Source organism: Polyodon spathula, chromosome 5, assembly GCF_017654505.1.
Source record: "Polyodon spathula isolate WHYD16114869_AA chromosome 5, ASM1765450v1, whole genome shotgun sequence".
NCBI classification, from domain to species: domain Eukaryota; kingdom Metazoa; phylum Chordata; class Actinopteri; order Acipenseriformes; family Polyodontidae; genus Polyodon; species Polyodon spathula.
Window position 1 is genome coordinate 10,686,047 of NC_054538.1, and position 15,547 is coordinate 10,701,593.

General features: G+C 36.7%; 1 protein-coding gene across 1 annotated transcript in view; it reads right to left on the bottom strand.

The window, feature by feature from the left end:
• tnfrsf21 (tumor necrosis factor receptor superfamily, member 21) overlaps window positions 1-14,473 on the bottom strand; it is a 28,296-nt gene extending 13,823 nt beyond the window's left edge. Inside the window, exons 1-3 of the mRNA XM_041249710.1 lie at window positions 14,094-14,473; window positions 6,795-7,434; window positions 4,040-4,543 (exon numbers count right to left, since the gene is read on the bottom strand). Of these exons, the coding sequence (XP_041105644.1) occupies window positions 4,040-4,543; window positions 6,795-7,434; window positions 14,094-14,120 (1,171 nt within the window). The 5' untranslated portion in view covers window positions 14,121-14,473. The remainder of the gene's footprint in view (window positions 1-4,039; window positions 4,544-6,794; window positions 7,435-14,093) is intronic.
• Window positions 14,474-15,547: the final 1,074 nt, after the last annotated feature.

Sequence of the window (15,547 nt, forward strand, 5' to 3'; positions counted from 1 at the left end):
AACGGTCGGTAACCATTGATTTATGAAGCTTGCTTTGTTTAATTCAAATGGATTTAAAAGCTACAACAAAAGAGTAAAAAAAAGAGTAAAACATAAAGCTTTCTCAACTGGTGTATTGGAACATCACTGCTACACACAGCTGACTGACACACACTCAGCCCGTCTCTCAAAGGGGAATGCACCAAAAGCTTGATTGTTATAACGCTTTCTTTCTGTTTCCATCGCAGACGCTGCTCTTGCTTGCTTACTCTCATAGCCTAATTTTAATATTGATTTATGTGATGTTCGGATATGCAATGTTCCACTGTTTCTCAATACTTCTGTGTGTTTATACACCTTCCATACCATTCCTTTAATGAGATCAGTAGTTCTGGTCGGAAGAAACAAGGCTGACCAATTGCGCCTAATAATGAGCAATCAGCCGTGCAGCAAGTTACAAAGGACAAATGTCTTGTGGTAGAATGAAAAATCCATAACTTATACCAGAAACTAGTATACAGTAGACTTTGATCACATAAATGGCTCTTTTTGCTATAACCATGTATTTGTTAGCCATGTAGGAGCCCTTATGCACAAAATACAATGATCTTTGAGCTTCTTTCAGCATTACAACAGTATAATTAAGCCCTGCCTATCTACTGTAGATTAGAATAAAATATGGGATCCTAGCAAGAGTTTTAAATACATTTTGATATTAATGAAACTGCTTTAGAATGTTGTAGGGCTACATTATTCTGGTTGGTGAAGTAATCTTTAATGCTCGTAGCACAATTACACTGTGTTGCTAAGCAGATACAGAGATTAATCCCTGGAACGTATTTCTCAGAATTCAGTGATTTTAAATTTAGGCTTAAACACTTTCTTTTCCACACAGTGCACTTGTTAAACAGAATACTCCATGAATGTTTATTTCATTCGTGAGGATGGCCAACCAAGTCTTGAGGAGACACAGACCCAGTCTTTATTAATAAACAGTTATACAAATATGTTTTAGTATAATACAGAAAACAAGCCTGATGAACTGTTAAAAACACTGCTGCAGTCTGCCACGGCTGCAGCACGACAAAAGGTGAAATACAGGAAATCGGCACAGCACACAGAGTTTCTATTTGTTTTCTTCTTTAGATGTTTGGGTGTCAGTTTCTACGAAATCCCGAGTCTTATAACTGGTTAGATGTTGGGGGAATGAAACTGGCGTTTACAGATTTTTATAATTAACCGTTTGCCTAAAACACCCCCAATACCCACCCGCTATATAGATCTATGAGCATCATCATTTACAAGAACACACAGAGATTTAGTTTGTTGCTGTTCTTAACTGGCTTAACTACCGGTCACTACAAATGATCTACAAGCAATCTTCCTTTTCAAATTCAGCAATTTCACTGTTGTACACAGCACTACCAAAGCTGATGCAAAAAATTAAAACATTTTTATATTTAGGGATATACAACAGCTTGTAAGAGTCACTGGTAAGCCCCAGCATTTCAGTAGAATAACGATGTGGTGAGTTTGTAAATAATTAACTACTCAAATGTTGCAATGTGGCAAGGATTTTCCGTGGCACATTTACTGGCTTGCTAGCTTCACCCATGTGTTTTTAGTTCCTTGTGCATGGTTATTTTAATCCCCCTTAATGCAGAGTAATCCTTGGTTTGAAACCAGCTACAACAGGTCCGGGTTGTTGTGAAGCAGGTTTTGTATGAAATTACTGCAGTACAAGGGAAGCCTCAATCCATGTACTACTGCAGCAGCTCCCAGAGCTGTACTGTGATGTTTTTTTATGGGCTGAGTGAGTCAATAACTGCTGGTAATTCACTTATTTCTTTGAGTACTCAGTTTACAGTACAAAATACATATAAACCAGTATTAAGGATTTAAAGCTAAAGTCCCTTATATTGAAGGTGTCAAAGCAATTGTGAAAAACACAACCATGCAGTTGATTTACTGATGTCACCACACACAAGAATAAGTGTGTTCTACTTGCTCTGCAATGAAAATATGTAAATGTAATAACAAAGATATTCCAACTTTAAAAAGCTTTACAATGGGAATATGACAATCATCTTATTATTAATCTATAAGTAGAGGCCAACTTAGCAATTGAAATGATCTTAATGATGCCCTTTATCTTAGTCTTGCAAAAACAGAACAGCAGAAGAAAATAAACTAGTAATATGCATTAAATTTCAAATTTGCAAAACTGCACAATATACATACAGCTTTTCTTTTCAATGAGTTGTACAAATTATGCAAGATTTTTTTTTGTTCAACAAATCTACAAAACTGTACCTGACATCAACCGTGTGTGAATGCAAATATTATAAAATATCTTCTGCTGTGTTAAATTAGATATTAGTACAAACATTTTAAAAATGACTCTCCAACTACGTGAACAAAAGACAAATCATACTCAATGGTGCAGCATAGAACAGTGTCCCTCAACCACTAGGAGGTCATGAAACAAAATCACAAGCCGACCTACTCTTGCATGTGGTGACTTCAGTGTATTGTGCCACTGCACCCATTGCTTGGTTATTCAATATATATAATCCTGTTTATACTTTTAAAATCTAGATTTTTGTCACTAGTTTTTCTGAACTAGCAAAAGTAAAAACTGAATGAATCCTATTCAAACTCTTACCTGCCTTCAAAACTTGGGCCACTAGATTATAATTCTTCAAGCATTAATGGCTCTTTGATTCTGTGAAATAGTAGGTCAACATGACTTACAGTACATTCATTTACAGTAAACTTAATCAGACCTTTGCTAACCACAACCCACACAGAGGAAGCCTATAGCAGATTTCCTCAGACAAGTGAAAGTGTTGGTCACCAACGCCTTTTCTCTGCACATTTCTTTGTGTGTACAGTATGCCTCCCAGGGCACTCATGAAAATGGCATGTATACAACCAAGATCTTTCCTATTTAAAATGTTTTATTGAATGAATACTTGCCATAGTTTGTGATCAGATTAGGGCGCTGCAAATAAGATTAATCCTTAGTTTTTGGGATGTAACAGACAAACAACACAGTCCTACAGGAAACGAGTGTATTCATTTACACTAGCAGATGGCTCTTGTTTGAGGGTTTGTATTGGTTTAAAAACAGAATGTGAAATCAAGGATTACCCTAACATTGTCTTCTGAAATACTGGGGAAAGCTAAAGCAGCAAGCAGTATAAACTGAAATGACAACATACTGTAAGCATCCTGCACAAGCATTAACCAGGTAGGGGGGTTTCTAAAACATTCTGTTCTAGTAACACACAGAGTTCAAAGCTAGAAGAACATTATTTTTCATATGAAGAATAAACCACTGCAACTGCATTGTATTACATTATTTGCATTGTTATTATATGTGTACAGACAATAAATAACATTTGAATGCCATTTTATTCCAAAATTCATATTTTGCATCTGTTCAATACAAATCCACTACTGTCATTTTCCTGACTATATGTAGTTATGCTACATTACAATGTGTTTAATCATTTTGGTGTGCTATATGTGCAAGCAATTATTTTTATTACAATATTAGGATGACTGAAGCAGGCAACAAAGAAATGTAACTGTTTACAGCTCATTTTACAGTTCGTGTATTTGAACAATTATGAACTTGACTGATGGAGTTCAACCAGACGCGGAATAATCTGGTTTAAACTGCATACTGTTGACTCTCTCATAACCGGATACCTGAAACTGAAATCTGGAGCTTACCCCTGCTGTACTTTAGTTTCACTACTGTAACCCAGTAACTTCAGCCTGCAGCACTCTCCAGAACAAGTAATGAGCACACACTGTATGGCCGCTTCATAACAAAAGCTAAATACTTAATTAAGGTACATTGTATAATTAAAGTTGTTATACTCTGTCAATGCCACAGCTGAATGTATTAAGGAGAGGTTTGCAAATATGTATGTGTGTAATATTTTATATATATATATATATATATATATATATATATATATATATATATATATATATATATATATATATATATATATATATATATATATATATATTTTTTTTTACTAACCGTGTCCATTGGAATAGTATATCCACTTCTCTTTATTCTGAGTGGGGGTACTTGGCTTTTTCTGGATCGCATTTTCCACAATACTGCTTGGGTCCTGCTTGGGCCCCTTCTTTAGCACCCTTGAGCTTTTCTTGACGCTACAGACCACAATCACCACCAGCATCAGCAGCAAGAAAAGGACTATCATCCAGGGCAGGTGCTCATTAATGTCAAAGTGCTTGTGCGAGCTTGGTCTCGGGGATCCCCTTCTTGTAGGTTTGAAGCCTGGGCTATGCACCACACTGTCCTCCACCGTGTCCATTACAGGCTTCAGCTTGGTGATGGACAGGCGGCTGTGGTGTTCCTGGTGTTGGTTATGGTGGCTTGGTTGTGGTTTTGTTCCTCTATAGTGCTCTGTGGCTACAGAAGCCCCGCTGTTATTTGGTGCAGTGCCATTTGTTTTGTGAAGTGGTTTTGTTACCATGCTGATCCAAGTCGGTTTTACAGCACTAGCATGAGCACCCGCTGTTGAATCCGAAATAGAAAAAAAAGATTACATTTTTTTTACACAGTCCAATTAAGGAATTAAACTGGCGTAGACCTTTTAAGAATTGAGGAGTGCTGGGACACAACCCAGCGTTAAAACAAGCACCTGACCAGCTTGCACGAACGACTTGGCCGATTTCCACAGCAAGGTAAGGCTTGTTTTTTTCTTGATTTGGTTTAAAATGTTTTTATTTGGTTGTAGACAGAAACAGAGATAGCATATAGTTTTTTATTCGAATTTGAAATGTACATGCTAGATTTCGCAAACAAATAAATACTGGTGTTTTGGAAATGTAATCAATGTGTTTATGAATGTGTGTATAAACAACTTACTGCACATGCACTTATGTGAAATTAATTGTTTTGAACTTGAAGGGGATCACTATTGCTTTTTCCTTTTTTTGGATTTTTTTTCTTTCCATTGCCTTTGTTTTTAATTTGCACAATATCAAGGCTTGTATTGTCTTCTAACAGTGGCATATATGGTATGGTTAGCTTACTGAAGACAGCATATTAAACTCTCTCACCCTGACCTACAGTTCTACCCTTGATACAACATACCTTTCTGAGGAAAAGCAGCTGATGAAGCCTCCTGGATTTTCTCTGCTAATTTTGAACTTGTTTTCACCACTGTTGTAGGTGAAAGTGCGCATGAAGTACCACAAACCATGTGTTGAGCAGTATGAGATTGCACATTACTATACCGGACAAGGAAAGGACACATGCAATCACCTTTACACAGGGTCACTTGGAAGGGTTTCTGTACTCAAAGGTTGTCTCTGAACTGTATGAGCTAAGCTGTCTGGTCTGTGTGACAATACTGCTCAGCAGGGAGGGATACCACAGCTCCACTGGAGACTTGCTTAACTGTGTTGGTTGTATGTGCAGTCATTTGTTGTAATGGATGTCCTAGCAGTTTCATCCCAGCAACAAGTTTCCATGACTCTGTATGACATTTGAATTGCCCATACAAGTTTCATCACCATTGGATGAGTGGTTCTCAACATATTGCTAAAAAATATTTCAATAAGCTCCAATTATTCGCTCTCTCTTGACCTACTTCTATGCTACAGTATTCCTGTATGGCCAGCTGAACTCGTTCTTTGTTTTTTTTTTTTTTTAATTCTTTATCACTCCCTTGCTCTTATTTCACACTGTTTTGTTCTGACAGCTGTTTTATACTTTATTTTGTTGTAGGTGTGTATTTATTAAAATGTTAAATGAAATACAGATTAAAAAATAATCAATAAAAAATACATACTTTAGTATGAATGTAAATATGCAAAATGTATTTAGTTCCCTTATTGTGGTGTTTTTTTTTTTTTTTTTTTTTTGTCAGTGACAACGGTTAAATGTTTAACTTGGCTCAACTATTAACAACCTAGTCTGTTTTAAACAATATAAAACAGCACTGAATGAAAATATTGCTATATTTGAAATGTACATTAGTTCTGTTTATTAACTTCTGCTAAATGATTAACTTTCTTTATGCAATATGCCTCCTTTCCTTAAACCACCCTAGTCTCAGAATACTATCCAACATTAGAAAAAAGAAAAATAATGATTGGGGCCGTCACTTCACCGATTTCTTACCCTAACTGTATTTATTCAACAGAAAGGCATTCTAGAGCACCGCATGTAAGATTCAACCCTGGTGGGAGGGTTTGCAGTTGCACCATGTGTATTGTGTACACACAAATAAAAATAAACTCTGTCATTAAACCAAACACACACCTCCCTTCATCTTTTTCAATTTTCCATGCAGTTGTTTTCTATCAACACACGTTGTTATCCTTAGGAAACCTCTACATCATTTCGTCTGGGCACTCAAAGTAGCACATTGTGCATATTATTATTTTTATTACTATTTTCTTTCCAGTGACCAACAGACCCAGGGTGAATTACAAGTATAATTACAATTGTAACTAGAGCAGAATTGTTTGTTGAAATTGCAATTACAACGGCAGTGCTGTTTTGTTCAATTCCAATTATACAGCTGATGTTCTGATTTAAATTACACAACCTGGAGTATTGCTTGTATTGTTATCCAGGAGGAATTTTTTGGTAGACAGCTACCTGCTACTTATGATATTGCCTCAACTGATCACAATAATCATTTTAACAATCGTACAACATCATATAGCCTAGACAGTTTTAGCAATATTTTACCTCTAGTAAAAGTATATATATATATATTTTTTTTTTTAATACAACCTCTTGTGCAACTTACCATTTTTTTCAGAAAAGGCAACCGATGAAACCTTGTGGATTTCCTCCACCAGTGTTGTAGGAGAAAGTGCATATGAAGTACCACAGGTATTGTCAGATTCTCTAGTTCCTAGTGTGAGGACGACAAGACCCTGTGCAGAACAGTTTGTATGGGTCCTGCACCTCAGTACACTGGAAGGCACATCAGAAAAAGTTCCCCGAGAGCACTGTCTACACTTGACATCTTCCAGCTCGCTGCCCTTCTTCCTGACGCCCCAGCCTTTGGGGCACTCCGTGTGGTGTTTGCAGGTGTCTTGATCGATGTAGAAGCCAGGTGGACAAGCACACTCACGGTCGTACAAGGCAGTGCAAGGTGTTTTCTCAATCATGGGTGTTGTGCAAGGTTTCCTGCATCGATGGCATCGTTCAATTCCATTCTCGTGTTTAGTGTAGGTCCCGTTCCGACACGGGCTGCACTCCCTTAAGTTGGTTTCTGTGCAGTGCCTGGAAATGTGAGTACCAGCAGGGCATTTGTCACATGTCAGCTCCTCCCCAGTCATCTGGTCTGTGTGATGATATTTTCCAGGAGGGAGGGACACTACAGCTTCATTGGAGGCTTGCTCAATCTGAGCGGAAATGCCACCAATAAATACAAAGAAAAGCTGAAAGCAAAACACATACATAGTCATCACATGTTGGGCAGTTACAGTCTCCAGATATATATAGGTATCTGAACTTCAGCATCTGAACAAGCAACTGCTTGGTTGTACATTTACTGTGAAATTGAATGTGTATACAATAAAACTATAAAGACTTTACAAGGCATTTTAAAGCCAAAAACTACACTGTACCTATCACCCTTTTAAAAGCCACTAACCCTTTAATAGGGCAGTGGTGGGACATCCAAAGCCAAAATGACCACTGGTACATTGCACAATACAAATCACAGCACTGGCCTAAAATCCTATTATTATCTCACAGCTGGCGAGTAATTGTGCTGGACTGTGTAGCTGGCATCTTATAATTTATTGACACATTTGCCAAAGTCCAAACAAAGATTTAAACCACCAACATTGAAAATGAACCCTACTATGTATAGTATACTGCATTTGAACATACATACATACATATATACATATATATATATATATATAATACATACATACATATATATATATATATATATATAGTCTACATTTAATGTACTTTTGATGAGGGTGATTCTTTATGGCTCAGGTACCCTTTCCCAATTAATTAACCATGGTCTGAACCAATACTGAAAAGCAAGAAAACAAATCTGACTTATTAAAAACTTAATCTCAATAAAGCCTGCATTAGTATTTATCATGAATATATTAAAACTACTAGGGTTGCACCGAATCCCAAAAATTCCACCTCAAAAATCCATCTCAAAAGATTCGTCCAAATACCAAACCAAATCTACAAAAACTGTCAAGAAAACTGAAGGAAACTGTTGAATGAAAAACAGACTGCAGTGGCAGCTAGTACTAACTAGTACTAACAAGGCCTTTTAGTTAACAGTATTTGTATTACCGACTGCTCTAACTTTGGTGGCTGGGCATCAATAGAGATCCATTTTCTGTCTTTCCAATAAATCAGTGTCCGAATCCCTACATACCAGTTTTGATGGTACTTTCAGAATCAGAGTCTCCGAATAGCGCGTATTTTAAATGCTTGTAGTCAAATCTCCCACACAATTGTCTGCTTCAGTCGTGGCTTGTGATGCACTGAAGGGGACATTAGTATTTCTATTACAAGCTGAAGTGCATGCTACGATTGTGGTCATAAACAAAGGTTATATCAGTCACAGAGACCCGGGGATTGGAGTGAACGACTGCCCTTGCATTTAAGATTTATTATATATTACAAAACCATAAATAAGTGCTACACATTTATTTTAAATAAAAAACACTGGTAATGTTAGTCATAACTTACAATACCAGAACCGCTGTTTATTTATTTATTTAAGCTAATATTCAGAATGTAGGGTACAATTAAATTGTTCAAAACTGTCGGCAAATAGTCTTTAAAAAAAATGTACTGATACAGTTCTTAAATTGGTGACAAATAAAAATACTGAGCGTTAGTGTGATTCACAATTGTTTTGGATGCTGAGCTCCAGAAAAAAAGCCGAGGACTGATATACTACAGCATGGTGATTGAAGTTCTGCGCTGGAGATGAGAATAGAAAAGAATAGAAAAAAAAACAATGCATGCTAAAAATAGCCAAAAAAATATCCAAACCAAAGGCAACATTAACCCGCTAGATGCTTTCAAAATAGGCCAAATTTGGCTGGAAAAACAGCACTCAGCACTGGGGGAGTGCCTCAAATTCATATGCGAGACTCACGCATTACCTAATAAAATAAATGTTCCGTTCAATATACAAATAAAACGTGAATCCCAATCATCTGTGTTAGAAAAATCTCTATTTTAATTGGTGTTCCTTTACTTTAAGATTTAGGACTACACCACTGGCCGGATATCAGGATTTAAAAAAAAAGGTAATTCTATGTCAACTCAATTAGAGCCGTGGCCAGACCGTCTCAGATTTTGCTAAAAAAATTTCGACGAGTTCAGAAAAGCTAATCGTATTTTTTTTTTTTTTTTATTTCTCCTTTGAGCTGTGACTGTGAACTGGTTCGAACAAAGGTCGAATTCAAGTTCCAAAAAGTGACCCTGACCTAGACGTTACATCATGGGTAGCACCTCACTTGACTCGTAATGAAGAGGGCTTTCAAGAAAAAAAATACCAGGCACACCTAACTCACTTTTGGCAAGTTGCCAGTCCAGGAGTAAGGGACAAGTTTTATTCAATTTTCAGCCCGACCCTTTACCCTGTAGGGGACGCAGGTCTAAAATGTTAGTATTGTTGCAAGAACCTTGGGGACCACTCTTTCAATTTTTGTGAAACACTTGTGGTTTCAAGTCACTCCACTGGCCATTAACCCCCTCTACAATCAGAATTGTTGGTATTTCTATCAACTTTAGACCAAAATAACTAACGTGGGGGGGGCTCCAAAAAAATCACCCAAAGATATTGGATAATGGATTTTTGAAGATGAATTTTTCATGCATTCGACCATTACTTATGGCCATTTTGATGAGGCTAAAGTACCACATCGTCCTAACCAAACTGGCGTTATTCTTCAATTTTGCATTGTCTGGGGTTAGATTGAGGCAAAAGTGACAGGGTGTGCTTCCAGTGGCACTAGCTTGGAGCTAACAGGTTATGAACTTACATGTGGAACTTAGACTTCTTTGTTCAGTGACAGATTTGAAACCACAAAAACCTTACTTAGGTGCATTTTAAAAACTACAAACTTATAGAAAACACAAAAGAAATAGATTCCCATAGTAAACTTAAGGAGATGATAAGCATTTCTGAACTCTGTGGATCAGAGGTTAATTTTTCTAGCAAAATCTAAGACAGTCAAGCAACAAAATGCCCCTTTTCTGGTTGAGTTGGCATGGAATGACTCAAATGTTTATTCATACTGTGATGAAATAGCATACATCTTTTTCAGCTCCAGCATTTCAGTTAGCATATAAAAAATGAACAACATCCTTAAGTAATGTTAATCACCACAGTTGTACCCACAAACTTGCCAAATTCAAGAATCTAGGCTGGTTCTCCAGATTCTGTTAAACTTGAACTGCTTGGGTTTTCCTTTCTAAAGCGATTGTCTAGCAGGAACTCAACTCGGCTGCACATGAATGGCCATTAAACAAAGTTGGCCCTTCACATGGGCCTGCCATCTGATCAGCAGTTGTAAAGTGGAGGTGGAGGAGACTGGACTGCTTAACAAACAGCTTCATTGTATGGTTTGGAACCAAGGGAATAACAATGCACATCATGCTCAGATTACAGTTTAAACTGTACTGCATTCAATTGTATTATTTGATCATTACTGCACAAAAAGTATGTTACTTTAGGATTTCAATTAACTGTGCCAGTTGCCATAAAGCAGGGTGTCAAACTCCAGTCCTCGAGGGCTGCAGGGTCTTCTGGTTTTCATTCCAACTTAAGCTCTCAATGAACAGAATTTTTCTAATTATTTGTTGCATTTGACATACAGTATTACTTCAATTTGGCGCCACGCCGTTTATTTTAAATTGATCAAAATGACTGCGGCGCTTAAATGAGGGCGGCCTTTATCCGAGTTTATCACCCTTCTGTATCAGCTTCAGATCAAGATAAATGTGCAAGCTCTGTCTAACCCCACTAAGTAGATGATTATTGGCATACTGGCAAGAAACTTGCTGCCAACGAGAAACTGGAAAGGTAATACAATGTTGCCAACATCAATCCCCTGCTATCTATGCACATGACTATCCTCGCCACTGAAACAGTAGCAAGTAGTTTGATCAATGACATCAGCAAGAGTTAAACCACTCCTTTTTTGTATTATCAGCTTTTGCTTTCTTTGCAGAATCATACTATAATATTAAATTATGTTTTTTCTTCTAATTATGTATTGTTTTATTTATTACAATTTTTTTTACATTTACAAATATGTAAAATAAACATTTTATTTTGGCACAATACAATAACTTTTTTTTTTCTAGCCTTAATGAAATCTGCCCAGACAGTGTTGCACAACGCAACAAAACAGCAGCATGTGCAAGACACTCCAGCATGACAAGGCGTTCCTGATTGCCTTCTCATACAAGCTAGACGATGCGCACTTGACAAGAAAAGTTAGGGCCTTAGTTATTACTCAATAACTGAAAAACTGCTTATTTTAAACAGCAATGATAAAAAACAATAAATACAAAAAATGGCTACATGACATTAAAACATTGTGGTACAAATACTAACTTAATAGTAGCCTATGTTTTTCACATTTCTATAAAGCAATTTTCTCTGCATTTTTAGTAAACAAACAAAAACAGTGTTCTACCGCCAAAGTAAAACACTGACTGCTAGAAACGCCATTATCAAGAACGATTATTGTTTATTTACCAAAAATGATAACCATTGGAAAGGTATTAATTGAAATTGTATATTAATTAAAAATGCAAACAATGCATAAGTATTCCTAGTTTTAAAAATATACAGTACTTTAGCATTCACTAGAAAGTTCTGTGGAGTACTGTCCCTTACAGATGAACTGAAAGTAAAATATTGGAGAGCGCCAAATTGAAGTGTCGTACCAAAAGGGTGATTGGGATGATTGGCTGCAATGAATCCTCCAAACACTAGATGGCAGTGCAAAGAACAAAAACATACCAGAAAATAGCGTAGACACAAATAGTATTAATAATATGCCTTTAACACTAGAACCGCCACAGAAGTCACTTTGACTGCATTTTACAATGCATGCTTTTATTGTTAATAGAACCTACAATTTATTTATATTATATATATATATATATACACACACACACACACACACACACACACACACACACACACACATACAGAGCCTGTTATCTCTGCTGAACCTGGCAGCCATCAATTCCTTTGTTTAGTACAAGGAATGCACCAGGGAAAATATCAGGAGAGATTTCATCTTGAAGCTAGCCACAGCGCTTCAGCAGAAACATTTTGATCAGAAACTGCAAAGCAGCAGAGTGCAGCAGCTCAGCCTGGATTCTGTGCTGCACCGAGTGACACACACATATGTTACTTTTGTTTTAAATCATAATTATTGCAGACAATCATCCTAGTCATCCTTTTAGTATGACAAGGGCTTCTGTTTTTTTGGTTTTTATTAATTTCATTTTTCGGTGCTTGTTTTTTAGCTATTTTCGAGATACCTCAAATAGTTTTGTTTTTTTTTCACTGCTTTCTTTTTTATATACTGTATGAAGTAACTGTTTTCAGTTACTTTCCAAAATGTTTGGCCATTTTTTTTTTGTGTGCCACAATATGTATAGTAACTCAACAGTACTTGCATACTTAAGTTGTACCCTCTTTCTTTTGCTGCCTTCTTCAATTAAATCCTTACGGTCATGGGCACATTCTTTGTGTATCTATGCATTTTTTTTTACATTTCGTGACAATTTGCAATTCTTTTAAATGGGAAAGGGGTGAAGTCTATGTGAATTGAGTAACCATTTCCATTGGTTTTCCGGTGTTTATTGGCTATACACCAATTTTCTTTTCGTTGTATAAGGGGTGTTTTATCAGTTAAAACTGAACATCAGAAGCCCTAGTATGACCCAAGTTGAGAGGTCAGAGTAGAAAACAAGGTGCTAGAAATGTGAAAAGGACATGTTAGAAACAAAGCTAATTTAAGTGAAATAAACCTTATGTTCCTAATAATATATTGGAAGATTATGCATTTTGCTGAAACAAACTTACAGACTGGGGAAAGGAGTAGCCTACCTGCATTTAAAGAACTTGCAAAACAGAAGAAGGGGGGCACTGCTCAACAGAGAGCTTGCTGTTTAAATGCACTTAGAAAATATTTTACAAACAACTTGAATCTAATTATTAAAAGTGGCAGTTTGAAGAAAATAATTATTGGATCTCAACATTGTAATTTTCTAAAGTTGGAACATAATGTTAAAAATCGAGTTAAACAGGAATGTGAAAAACATTAACACCCCACCCAGTTTGTTAACATAGTTCATAAAGTGAATTTGCTGTTACAAGGGTTACTGAAATGGACCTGACGCTTTCTTTTGTACTCTCCTATATTACTTTCTATTGTACTTGCCAAGGCACCTTAGGAGTCCAAATGTGTCACATACTATAACATGTCCTCCTGCTTCAATATACCACTAAAATTGTTAGATGTTACATTCATCTGTAATGCTCAACATCTCTGTAACCCCCGCCCCTCCCAACACAGACAGACAGACACACACACACACACACATCTCTATCTATACAATTTAATAGACTATCAGTTGTTAGAAACTTTGTGTGATGAAAAAACATTAATTTAGACTGAAATATGTAATTTATTTAGAAATCTTGGGGCCATATTAATGTATCGTCGCTGACGCCTCTGAATTTAACATACACACACACGTACATATATATATATATATATATATATATATATATATATATATATATATATATATATATATATATATATAGATAGATAGATAGATAGATAGATAGATAGATAGATAGATAGATAGATAGATAGATATACACACACACACACACAAGACACACACACACACACATACGTTAATCGTCTGCTATTGAACACCGGTCCCGTCTAGGGTAGATGCAAAAAAATAGGTTCTATCTCTTTAAATCGATGAAAGACACTGGAAACCAGCAGAAAAAAGGGTCAAACAACAGCATACAAAAACGCCCGGTATAGATACTCACCGTCAGACTCATGATCATTGTTGCCATTATTCCCAGCTTTTTAAGAACTAATAAACGAATCAGAATTAGCCCATTTCTACAGCTGAGCTAATACCTTTCCTTTGATTTGAGGCGCATCGTTTTGGCCGCAACAACAGAGTACCGCCGTTATTCTATACTATTTTTTAATACTGACATTTCTTCCAACGGCAGTTTTTCAAAGCCAATGTCGCGAAGTGGACTGGCTTTAGATAGTATGGAATGAGAGCTTGGTTTTGGTAGCCGGACGGTCTAATTCCCATAGCTATGCCTGATTAAAAAGTAAAATTTTGCTTGTGTATTTCTCCAGGTTTCGAGATTGAAGACCGGTCTCTCTTTTTCTCTCTCTCTCTCTCTCTGCAGCAGAGCATTGAGCATTAAACTGGGTGGCTAGCCACACACGTCACTGATGAGATTCAAAACAGTGAATACTGCCACTCAGTGGATGCAGAACGAAGCTGCAGTTTAACTGATGAGAGATCACTAAGAAAAAGTGTGTGTGTGTATCCCTCAAGTAACAAGTCTGTTAATATATTCATTTCAACTACAGCAAACTATTCAGTGGGAGAAATCATAAATTGCAGCACTCACTTCAAGAAGTAACACGCATGTATTTTTATAGTCTTCTTTCCGAAATTATAGAAATATTAATCCCGTCTGTTTGGAATAATACATGGACGGTCTTTAAGCGATTGTAGACATCTCTGTTTGCAAGACTTGCTTTCAGATTGTCTTGCACTTCATGGGTCATTTCCCCTGTTGACAAACAGGCGGGCTTTGCAGCCGATAAATGATTTGTCCCTGAAGACACTGCTGGGGTGAAATGACAGTAACAGACTGTGGTATGGAAGGCAAGGCAGGCAAATTGATAACTTTCTCAGTCTAGTGTGGTGTAGTTATTCAAAATGACATATTCAAAACCTATATTGTGAAGAAAAGTACATGACAGATACTGTAGAACCACTTTAAGCCTTCTATCTATCTATCTATCTCTCTCTCTCTCTCTCTCTCTCTCTCTCTCTCTCTCTCTCTCTCTCTCTCTCTCTCTCTCTCTCTCTCTCTCTCTCTATATATATAATATAAATTATATATATATATATATCAGGTATGGGTTTCCCGGATACGGGTGGTCTTAAGGGCCTATGCTAACTATAAAATTAAAAAGGATTTCAATAATTTGTAAGATCAAGAAACTGCAATGCACAAGTTCCTTTTCCATGTACAGTGAGGTCTCCATGGAGATATCACGTCTGAGGTCATGCACCAGTGCAGGGGTTCAGAGCCGGCTTAGTGCTGCTCCAGTATAAACAAGTGGTACAAATTATAACAATCTCCGGTCGGAGTTTTAGTCATACAACCCTTTTTAACTCACCCCAGGCATGCTCAGGTCTTATAACCCTACTGATGGAAACATCAGTGGTGTTTTTGGTGTGTTT